Source organism: Aptenodytes forsteri, unplaced genomic scaffold (genome assembly GCF_000699145.1).
Source record: "Aptenodytes forsteri isolate BGI_AS27 unplaced genomic scaffold, ASM69914v1 Scaffold86, whole genome shotgun sequence".
Classification (NCBI taxonomy): Eukaryota; Metazoa; Chordata; class Aves; order Sphenisciformes; family Spheniscidae; genus Aptenodytes; species Aptenodytes forsteri.
Window position 1 is genome coordinate 2,256,024 of NW_008795715.1, and position 11,720 is coordinate 2,267,743.

At 62.4% G+C, this 11,720-nt stretch overlaps 1 protein-coding gene across 1 annotated transcript in view; it reads right to left on the reverse strand.

Annotated features, from left to right (window-relative positions):
* Positions 1–11,720, reverse strand: part of SDK2 (sidekick cell adhesion molecule 2) — a 121,644-nt gene that overhangs the window by 14,814 nt on the left and 95,110 nt on the right. The window contains 11 exon segments of the mRNA XM_019473186.1: positions 19–215; positions 465–567; positions 832–999; positions 1,188–1,304; positions 1,524–1,718; positions 1,790–1,873; positions 2,050–2,240; positions 2,441–2,552; positions 3,638–3,771; positions 4,543–4,690; positions 6,120–6,246. Of these exon segments, the coding sequence (XP_019328731.1) occupies positions 19–215; positions 465–567; positions 832–999; positions 1,188–1,304; positions 1,524–1,718; positions 1,790–1,873; positions 2,050–2,240; positions 2,441–2,552; positions 3,638–3,771; positions 4,543–4,690; positions 6,120–6,246 (1,576 nt within the window).

Consider the following 11,720-nt stretch of genomic DNA (forward strand, 5'->3'; position numbering starts at 1 on the left):
AGGACGTGGGGTGCCGGCGGGGGCGAGGGAGGTCTCACCGGACACGGAGGTGGGCGCTGCGCGCGTCGGTTCCCCCGGCCGAGACCACCTTGCAGGTGTAGGTGCCAATGTCACCCGACCAGGTCTGGGAGATGTGGAGGGTGCCCATCTCATCCAGGCGCACCCGTGGGCCACTCTCTGGGCTCAGCGGCGCCCCATCCTTCTCCCAGATGTACCTGTGCCGGGGGGGACCCAGGAGTCCTGGTACCCTGCAGCCCCCCACAGGGAGAGGGGACCAGGGTCCCGCCAGCGTGCCGGGCTCCCCGTGCACAGGGCACCAGGTGGCACTGCAGGACCACCAGCACAGGGCTGGGGATGGAGGCACCCACCATCTGCCTGCTCCCTCCCCAGGCAGGCAGGCAGCAGTGACGGCAGGCCTGGGGGTGCCTGGACCCCCCCAACCCTCCCAGCCCTGTCGCACATACCTGACATCCACGCTGGGGTCGTGGGTGACCCCGCAGCTCATGACGGCCTTGGTCCCCTTGATGACACTCTGGTCCTGCGGCGGGTCGGTGATGCGTGTCCTTGCTGCGGGGGGACAGGATAAGCCACCGGCACTGCCCGGAGGGTTGCGGGGGGTGGCATCGGCAGGGACAGCCCAAGTTTGTACCCATCCAAACCAACCAGCCACATGCCAGTGCCCATCCTTGGCATCCCCAGAGAGCTCCATCCCACACCATACGTGGTAGGAAGCAGCGTCCGGCTGCCCGTGGAGCCAGGCAGGGTCCATCCTGCACCGTGCACACAGGCAGGGCGGCAGGCAGAGCCTGGCTGCGCTGGTGGGCGCCTTACCCCAGACGACCAGGTCGGCAGAGGCTTCGTCCACGCCGCGGGAGTTGGTGGCCAGGCAGGTGTAGGTGCCAGCGTCGGCGAGGTGCGCAGGGCTGACGAGCAGGCTGCCCGACTCCAGCAGGGTGAAGCGTGGGAGCTGCACCGAGCCGCTGGCCAGGATCTGCTCCCCTGGGTGACATGGGGGAGCCCCATCAGCTCCCAGTGCCCCGGCCATCGGCCAAGCCTGGTGGCCACTGAGCCTGGTAGCCATGGAGCTCGCAGAGGATGCCCTGGGGCCATGCAGGCAGGCAGGGCAGGGCAGACACAGGGCTCGGAGGGCATGCTTGCCTGTACCCCAGTGCCCACAGCCCCTTTACCTTTCTGCCACGTGATGGCCGGGCGTGGAGCCCCTGAGGTCTCGCAGTTGAGGATTACGGACATGCCGTCAATCACCGTGCTGTCCTGGGGACCCCTGGTGATGTTGGGGGCGATGCCTGCAGGGCAGAGAGATGCACAGCTCCCCCTGAAGCCCTTCCCGGTGCCCAGCCTGGAGCTGACCCACTCCCAGGGCATGGGGGGGTCCCATCCCCACGGGAGGGTTTCCTGGGGTCCCCGAGCCCCCTGTGGAGCCCAGCTGGGGGATCCCAGGCACATCCCACCCACTGCCCAGGCAGGGCACCCCAGACTCCGGGGTGGGGTTGGCTGGCACCTACTGGTCACGGCCAGGTACGTGGTGGTCTGCACCTCGCCGGCCGCATTGCGGGCGAAGCACTGGAACATGCCGGTGTCGTCGGGGACCAGCCCGCTGATCTGCAGGCTGCCGTCTGCCAGGAGCTGGAAGCGGGACAGCTTCTCCAGGCGGATGAGGGCAGCGTCCTTGTACCAGGCCATCTCGGGGGGGGGCACACCTGCAAGAGCCAGGACCATGTTAGGTACGGGGCTGCAGCGGCACGGGGAGGGCGGCTGGGGAGCGGCTCACCTTTGGCTTGGCAGGGGATGGCCACCACCTTCTCCATCTCGGCTGTGATATGCCTCTCCGGCTCCTTGACGAACTGCGGCGGCTCTGCAAAGGAAAGCTCGGCGATGGGCAGGGGGTTGTGTTAGAGCCGGGGTCCTCCAGACACGCCACCAAACCACCCCCAGTGACTCCTGCCTGTCACTTCCCATCTCAGCCCCAGGGCTGAGACCGCCCCAACTCATTGCACGCATGGTTTGGGCTGGCCATGGCCAGGGCCTCACCCAGGACGGAGAGGTAGGCACCCTCAGCCACGGCGGGCACGCTGCTGCTGCGGAGCACGGCTTCACACTCGTAGTAGCCGCTGTCGCTCAGCGCGGGATTGAGGATGGTGAGCCGGCGGCTGTAGTCGCTGATGCCGCTGGAGAGGGGCACCCCGTCCTTCTTCCAGATGATGTGCAGCTTGATCAGCGGCCTGGAGGGGCCAGGAACACGTCGAGAGCCAGCCCCAGCCCCCCTGGACCCCGCCAAATCCCCACCTCCCCCCATCCCACAGGACCCAGGAGCGCTGGTGGGAAGGGACACGGGGGGAACCAGGGGCACCCAGCCCTGGGGCTGAGCAATGCCAATGGGGAGATGCCCCATCCCCATCGCGTCTGCCCCGCCGCTACTCGCCTGGCGTTGGCCACGCACTCCATGGTCACCTCCGAGGTCCCAGCCACCACGCTGGTGTTCCTGGGTGGGACAATGATGGTGGGTGCGATGGGATCAGCCGGGCCACCCACGTCTGGGGAGAAGGAGGCCAGAGGGACAGCCATCAGCAACCCCTGCCCCCTGCTCACCCCCATGGTGCCCCAGCCCCCAGTGAGGCTGATGGGGCACCCAAAGCCCCGTGCCCACTCTGCCTGGTATGGAGAAGACAAAGGTGGCAAGGACCAAAGGGCCACGGGCTCTGCTCTCCCATGGGAAGGGCGGGCAGGTCCAGCCCATCACCTTGGCATCAGGGTGCCTTCACAGCTCTCTCTAAGCCCTCTCCTCCCACGGGAGCCTGCGGCACCCCACGGCACCAGCCCGGCCCCCAGCCTGCGTGGCAGCACCGGCTGGCAGGGAGGAGGGAGAAGGGGAGTATATAAAGCAAAATGATTGCAACAATAAAAAACCCTCATGTAGGCGCTGTAAAAATGCGATCGGCTTGAAAGCTGCTGATATAGCTGAATCCATAAACATGGGCTCCAGGTTGTTTATTACGCACTGGGACGCCGAGGTACAGAAAAACAGATTAATGGGGCAGGAGGGGAAGGGGGACAGGCAGAGCCCTCCGCGGAAAGGGATAAACCCCCCCATGGAGCAGCGGGAGGGGAGATGGGATGAGAGTACCGGGAGGACTGATGCCACTTTGGGCCATCTTCCCTGGGATGGGCTGTCACCACCTGAATGGGGCACGGGGGACCCTCGGCCAGGTCCTGCAGGGTCCAAGGGGACCGGAGGGACGGGGCCACAGGGGTCTCCCCCAGGCAGGGCCTGATCCGGAGCAGCGTGGGCTGAGAGGAGAACATGGGCAGGAGCGGGGCAGGGCGTCCGGCAGCAAAGCTGCTCCCGTTGGGGCTACATTGCACCATCCCATCCCGCAGCCCAGTCCTGGGACATGGCCGTATCCAGCCCCGGCGGCAGGGGCGGAGGGGGAGGCTCTGTCCGTGATACAATTAGCGCCTGCAGCACAGCCCAAAGTGCCTAAATAAATTTTGAGGCGGCTGAACTGTTAAGTCAGCAGAAGCCGGAGCCTCCGAAGAGATTTACTGCAAATTAAACTTGGGGGCGAGCCAGGCGGTGCAGGGGGAGGGGGGCTGGGGGGACGATGCCCCCTGCACTCACTGGCCACGGTCAGCGTGATGGGCTGGCTCGTCTTGTTGTCCCCGTTCTTGTCGTTCACCGCCTGCACGTAGTAACGTCCCGCATCCGGGGCCACCGTGGAGAGGATGACGAGGGTGTTTTCCAGCGTGATGGCTCTGTGGGGACGAGCGGGTGGCGTGAGATGGGGATGCGAACCCAACGGGGACACTGATGCAGTGAGCTGGGACCCTCGTTCCCTCACCCAGCACCCGCACCGGCCCCGGGGCACCCACATAGGAAGGGCAGGACCCCCAGCCTTCCTCCCGCCTGCCCCGGGCTCTGGCACCCAGACAGGGGCTTGGCTCAGCCACTGGCCCCAGGCAAGAGCTGGGACCATGCCGGGACTGAGCTCTACACCCCCCTGCGCCAAGCAGAGCACATCGGATGGTGCAGATTAATAGACTTTTTTTTTTTTTTTTTTTTTTATGGAACTCACTAATCTGCTGGAAACATAAAATGGTTTGCGGAATATATTTTTACCATTAAATATGAGATAAAGGAGTTTTATCTCCTCTATCCTGCTTTGCAAATAGAAAGGAGACCAGTTCAATTCCTGCATAATGTGGGTTACAAATTCAATTCCGGCATGCTGTGTCTGCCGGTGCCAGGCTCGCCGCTCCAGCGGCACCGGGGCCTGCCGCAGCCCCACAGGGACTCCTGTCCCCAGCACGTGCTGCGCCCCTTTTGCCCGCCTTCCTCCCTCTTATTTTCATTTTTTAAAAAATTCGTTTCCCCAGTGACAAACGGAGCCATTAGTCACCAAGCCTGTCTCCGGGTTTTAGCACAATGCGCTCAAGACGTCTGTTAAACATCCTTACTGCAAGGACAACAGCAGCTGAGGGAAACGCAGCCCCTCCGGACGCTGGGGGAATGCCGGGGGTACTCACATGCGGCTGCTGGGGGAAATCTTCCGGCCATCGCGAAACCAGGTGACCTGGGGCTGGGGGAAGCTGGCGATGCGGGGCGCACGGATGACGGCCGCCTCCCCGTGGGACACGCTTTGCTGCGTCTCGCTGTCCTCGAAGCTCCCCATGTCTGCAAAATGTGCGGGACAACCGTGTCAGGGGCTGGGGAGGGGCCGGCAACAGGCCCGGGGACCCAGCAGGGTCCAGCCCTGGGTCCGGCTGGGGAGCAGGCTGGAGGCTACGGGGATGGGCTCCCCCAGGGGATGCAGAGGGGGTGCCCTGCTCTCTGCTCCCCTCCTCAGCTGGGGTGGCTCGGCTGGCACAGGGCGTGGGATGGCAGTGGGGTAGCTCAGACCCCACGGGCTGCTCCTGCGTGCCCAGGGCTGCACTCATACCAGGATCCGTCCCTGCAGTACCCGGAGCTGCACAGCCCCGTCACTCGCACGCCAGACTGGGGACCCCTGCCCATGTGTCCCCCACCAAGGATGGGGTGCAGCCGCAGCAAGGAGGGCTCAGCCCCGGCGCTCCCCGGCATCTCTCCCTGCCCCAACCCATGGCCCAGTGCCAGGAGCATCCTGGCATGACCTTGGCTCCGGGGGCAAGGTTGGGGCACCCACTGCCTCCGTCCCGCCTGGCCATTCGCAGGTTGGAAGCACATAGCAGTTGAGGGAAGCAGAGTGAAGCAGGGTGCATGGAGAAGGGGCGCGGGAGATTTTTATTGACTTCCCTTAATTGCTGTAATTAAAAACATGTAAAGAATCTTTTTTTAACGACTTTGCTATTATCATTAGTTGTTAGCACAGCTGCCTTATTAATTTCTCATTAGCTTCCTGATTTGTCATTACTCCTCAGGAAGGGGTTTAAGGGGATAGGACTGGGGGCATGCCGGAGGGAAGGGGTGACAGAGAGGCGCAAGTCCCCCGGGGCACAGAGTCAGCATCCCAGGCCCCAGCACCCTCCTGTCCTGCTTAAACCCCCCATGGTGCCTCTGCATCACCCCCCAGTGCAGACCCCCGAGGTCTGGCCCATCCTGCTCGGGTCCGCTCGTTTGCAGGATCCGTGCCGAGCCGCGGCAGCGGCACCAGGGACCGAGCCGCCAGCCTGGCTGCCCCTGCTCCCATGCTGACGGATGCAGCCGCCCGGCCTCGCGCACTCCTGTTTGCTTTCAGGAACAATTATAAACAGTGTTTGCTTTCAGCGTTCCATGCAGCCGGGGAGGAGTGGGGCTGCTTTCACACTGCAAAGCGTTTCACCCCTCCAGCGAGCCGGAGCCACCTGCCCGGACGCAGTGCTGCGGGTTTCCCGGCCCCAGTGCTGTCTGCCTGCACCCCACGCTCTGCCCTGCCCGTGGGGTGCCCCCCTGCATCCCCAACCACCACGGCCTGACTGGGCAGCGGGAGCAGCAGAGGCAGCAACAGCCCCATCCCTGCCAGCATCACCCCAGGGATGCTCCGGATTCGTGTGCTGGCGATGGGCTGCACCAATGCCTGAGCCGTTCCGCAGCTCCGGGGAGCTGGGTGTCCCTGGCCGGTCCCCTGCCGAGCAGGGCTGTCACTTACAGGCCACCTGCACCTCGGTCTGGCGCTGCAGCAGGGCTCCCATCCGGTTGCGGACGATGCAGCGGTAGAAGCCGGCGTGCGTGCGGTCCAGGGATGTGATCATGTACCTGCGGGAGAGAGGAGCCACCTCAGTGGGGGGGGGGACAGCCAAGTGACCGTCACAGCCCCCGGGAGAGGCTGCAGGTCCTACACAAGCCCCCCATTCACTGCTGGGCAGCAACCCCTGCGCCAGGTGCTGGCTCCTTCCCCAGGGAGCAGCTGCTGGAGGTGCGTGTACATGCACGTATGTGCATGTCTGCGCAAGCATGTATGTGTGTGCACATACGTGCATGCTGGGGAGACAACACAGTGTCCCTCCCTGCTGCAGGGGGACTCGTGGCCACGCACACAGGAGGTGCTTTCACCACGCCACACACGCGGCATGAGCCGGCGGCCGGTGCCCTCCCGGTGCCGGGGGGGGACGGGCCCCCCCCGCCACGAGTGGGAGGCGCTGGGCAAGTGGCTTCGAGCTGTCAAAAGCGGAGGCGGCTGCCGGGGACCTGGCACCCGCCGTCCTGACCCCTGCGCCGAGCCACAGCGGCGTGCCACAGAGGCACACTGGGGTCTGCCGGTGTCACGCCACCTCGGCCCGGCATGCGGCTGAGCCCAGCACCGCTCAGATTATCCGGGGCTTATCATCCCCAGTGCCCAGCGGCTGCTCTTATCAGCCACCAGCACCAACAGCTGATAAGCAGATAAAGGAAATAACCAGGTCTCGACTCACCCACCGCCCCCAAGCATCGCCCCGGTCCCCAAGCCGGACCCCACTGCCACCAGACCTCCTCGAGCAGTCCGCACCCCCAGGAGGGATGCAGGTGCTCCTGCTCCATCACCCCCCAAAATGGGCTGCCCCCCCCCACTGGCCTCGCAGGCTGGTGACCCTGTCAGGGACAGGCAGGCACCGCAGCATCGCCTTCCCCGATGGGGAGCGCTCCGAGATAAAGCAGTAAGGGAATAAATAAGCAAGCTCAACCCTCCTTGCCCAAAATCTAATCTTGCATTAAAACATGCCGCAGGCTGTTTCGGCAGAGCTTTGTTTGTTCTTTTGATAACTGGGCATAAATTAAACTTTCATAAGACACGAGGAGCATGTCCCCTCTGCCGGGAAGTGCGGCAGGCCCCTGTGCCCACCCGCCCCGGCGTGGGAGACGGTGCCGGGGACACGGGGCTCCCGCCTCGCCCGGTGGCACCACTGAGCTGGGATGGGCACGGCAGGGCTGGCATCAAACCTGCTGACACCCACCCACCCACGTGGCATGCCGGGGGTCACCCGTCCCCACGGGAGAAGGGAGGATGCCCTTTGGGAATGAGTCCTTGAGTGTCATGGCTGATATTTAAAAATGATCCCCAGAGGCTTTAAATAAGATATTTCAATTCCACGGAGCTGTCAGGAACTGATGTGGACACGAGGAATAATGGGCCCGCTCTCCTTGTGGTGTCCTCATTAATAAATCACACGCACACACATGCACGTGGATGGACGGACAGACACTCGCTGATGCTCACCTGCCCGCTCAGCAGCAGAGGGGCACGCATGGTCCCCACACGGACCTCCTGTGCACCCCCCTGCCACGTCCTCACTGCCATGTCCCCTCCAAACCCTCACCCCAGGAAAGGACCAGTGCAAAGCCCCCAGCACAGCCTGTGAGCCACCCTGTGGGACCCAAACCGTCCCCACCCTTGGGGCTCACATGCACCCACGCACGAAGCACCCACTGAAGCACAGCCCCACTGCAGCGCCTTGTCCCCACGCTCTGGGAGCTGGGGGCAGGGACACCTCCGTGGGCATGGGAAGCCTTCATCCCCCTGACAGGGACACCCCTGCAGCCCCAATTAACGGGCCTCGGTCCCCACACCACCCGAGCTGGAGGAGCTATTAAGGAGCCGAGCTTTTGCACACACCTAAGCAGCTGAAAATAGCCCGGAGAAAGGAAATCAATTACCGGGCACAGCCTGGCCCGCAGTCATTAACCAAATACAAGCAGAGACTTTGTTCTCTGCCGCTCGGCTTCCACGGAGGCTTTTAGCCAAGATCGCTCTGATTTGACTTTCTTCCCCATCATACCTGGCTGTAAGGGGACAGTAACCGATTTCACCCCCTTGCAGGGGGATATGCTGCAGGCAGGAGGAGGGGTGAAGCCTGCAGTCCCAGCACCCCACGCAGCCCCCCCCCCCAGTTTGAGCAAGCAGGAGCAGCTATGAGCCACGGCTGCTCCTCCGTGGCCAGGAGCTCCCGGCTCCTCCGTGCAAGCAAGCAGTTCCTCCGCTTGGGGCCGATCCTGCCACCTGGTGCCCACGGGCACTGCCCCAACCGGGTCGCTTTGCCCATCCACCAGCCTGGAGGCACGTTTTGCACCGCTCAAGCCGGGACGGAGGTCTGGCCGTGCTCCCGGCACGGCCCTTGCTGCTGACTCCGCTGTTTCCGAGGTTGGTTTGGTTTGTTTTCAAAGACGGAGGTTGACAGGGCATTGTCTGTGGGGAAAAGCACTTCCGAAGCGAGGAGTGACCCTCGCTTCAAAAAAATGCACTGATGGAAAACAGCAGCGGTCTCCAGGCTGGGTCAGGAAGCGCCTGTGCCACGCTCGGCCCCGGGGTCAGGAGGGGGCTCCGGAGCCAGAAGCTCCGTGCCGGGGGACCGGAGGGTTTGCAGAAGCAGCCAGCCGGTGGAAGGCTTTGGCACTGGATCGATCTGACAGATGGATGGGCTGCACGTCGGGAACGACGACCTCCCCATCCATCTACCCGGCAGCTCCACCGCGGCGAGGTAGGGCAGGGCACAGCACGGCGATCAGCCATAACCCCCCTCGCCGTGCAACCCTGGCAAGGCACCGGTAGCACCGATACGCTCGGCACGCCGGGCTGCACACACTGCCTTGTTATTGTAGGGTTGCTCATGGCGCCGCGAGGCCCCTGCGCTCCGGCAGAGCGATGCCCCAGCCTTGGCTGATGCTCGCGGCTCTATTATTGTAGGGTTGCTGAGAAGCGTGGGGCTGACGCTGCCGAATTATTATTAGATTGAGGGGGTGGAGAGGGGCCGGGAAAAGCATCAGCCAAAGGATTTGATCCATCAAATTGAAAGCCAGGAGAGTGCAGAAATCTGTGTGGTTCTTCCAATGCCGCCCAGTAACAGCAACAGCTGGATCGGATTTTGGATATAAGCACATTGGCACAGTCCCCTTTGATTAATATCCTGTATAACGACTAATTAATTCTAGAGGGGACATGTATTTGAATAGTTACTGTGCGATAATGAAATGTCAAGTGAGCATTAAAACACACTTAGCAAAGGTTTAACGACTCCCAGCATCTGAGCCATGCGTCCCAGCACCTCCGCCCGCACCCAGCCGCAGCGCTGGGCTTCTGCTCAACATGTTTTTAAATAACCCCCCTGGTATTTCATCAGCCCCTGTTAACTGTATTACTGGACCTCAGTTAGCTCCTGATTGGAAAGGGCTCTGTTTTGACACATGTGTCCGGAGCTGTCGCCTCTCTGCTTGCCAGAAGTGTTCTCCTCTGGTCAGGGGAATTTGGCGGGCACCGGCAGCCCTGTAAATCGCCACCTCAATTGGCCCTGCCAGAACAATGAGCCATTCAATAATTAATGCGCACGTATTAATCTGCCGCCTTCCTGCAGAGCAGGGAGGGGAGCAAACACACAAGCCTCAATCTGTGTTGCGGCATCCAGAGGGCTCTGGGAGCTCAGCCACCGCCACTGTCCAGCTCAGGTGGCATCTTTGGGCCTGAGAGCCCTCCACCGGTCTCCTTCCCGTGGCTGCTGAGCCCACCTAAGGTCCCAGCAAGGAGGTCCCCTCCATCGCCTTCCCCCCACGTGCCTTCTGCCAGCCCCGATGCCCGCACGGCTGCCAGGCACCACTGCCCTGTCCCTGGCGATCGCTGCCGCTTGCTCCTGCCAACCTCCCCATGTCCCCCCATCCCCTCCCCTTCAAAGCCAAACAAAGCACAGGGAAAGGCAGGAGGCTTCACAACACGAGCGTCACCAGCAAAGCCCACCCTGTGCTGCCCGTTACCCGCTCGGCGCTGCCTCACCGGCGCTCCCGGGGGCTTTGCCAGGAGCAACCCATGCTGCCACGCAGCAATGCCGAACGTGAAGCCGGCCAGGCTGGAGCCACGGGCACCAGGAGCTCACTGCTGGGCTCCCACTTAGCCTGGCTGGGACCCCTCTGATGTTCATCAGCTTCCATTAATTATATTATTGAATGGCAGTTAGGTCCCCAGGGGAGAAGGCTGCGCTTCACACCCGGGCTGGCAAAGAGCTGGTCCAGCCAGAGAAGGGACATGCTCCCAGCCAGCAGCATCACAGGTTGGGGTACCAGCAGGGAGGTGGGGGTGAACCACCCCGTTTGCCCCCAGGCCCGTGTTTTTGAAAGGCTCCTGGCTCCATGTTTTACATAATTTGGGAACGAAGTACAGGTGTCAAACATCTGGAGTCCTCAAAAGGCCATAAAGGCTTGGTGGGGTCCCATGTGTGCAGCATGCCATGTTCCCTGCATCCCTGGGGTACGCGTACCCCAAAACATCCCAACCCAGCGAGGTGGGGTCAAAACAGCCCCAAATCTGCCCCTCCTCGGTGAGCCCACGCAGGGCGGCTCCTGCGAACCCTCCCCATGCACGGCAGCAGACAGAGGCACCACGTGCTGGAAACCAACCCCGGGGCTTGCGGGGTCTTGGGGCTGCAGTTTGCCCGAGAAACCCAGGGCAGGGCCGGGAGGATCAGTCGTGCCAATGCTGTTTTGCTGCGGTGAGCACCACGGTGGCGAAGCCAGTAAGTGTCGGAGATGTAATTACACTTTCCCAGGCTCCGAGCTCCCGGCAAAGAGGATCTGGGCTCTTGGGAAGAGGCGGGGGATCCTTTAGTAGCTGCTGGGCTCCCGCACCAGCTGCAGAGGGATGTGGGGAGAGGAAAGAGGGCTGATTTAGTAAATAGAAGATGCATCTCCATGGATGGGAGTCTGTCCAGAGGTAATCTATGTGCAAGGTAATTTCCGAAGGCAGCAGGACTCAATGCAACCCTTAATAGGACAATCTCATGTGATAAATTACCAGACCCAACTAATCTGCATGTTAAATTTCTTGTATGAGAAATAAATATCCTCAATTCACCAGAGAAGCGCTTTCCTTCGGAGGATTTCATTAAAGACATCAAGCTGCCTGATTTGCATGTTACAATTCCTCGTACGAGAAGAAGTCAGGCTCCGGAGAGCTCGCAGGAGAGCCCGGCACCGGTGAGATTATGCACAGAAAAACAGAGCTGGCCCTGGAGAGCGCAGTGCCGGCGTGCCAGGGCACGGGAGCGGAGCGCACCGGCAAGCCTCCACCGCCCGCCCTGCCGTCACCTTAACAAAGGTCACAACAGGCATCAGAGGGGATGGGGTTTTGCTGTGGGGTCCCCAGGCGTGGGAGGCAGCTGGGGTCCCATGGGAGAGCTCTCTCCATGCACCCCATGCCAGCGGCAGGCAATGGAGGCCGCAAGTGGGTGAAGGTGGGCTGGTCCCTGATCCCCCACGGTCCCCAGGGATGCTCCTGGGGGGGGGGGGGAAGGGT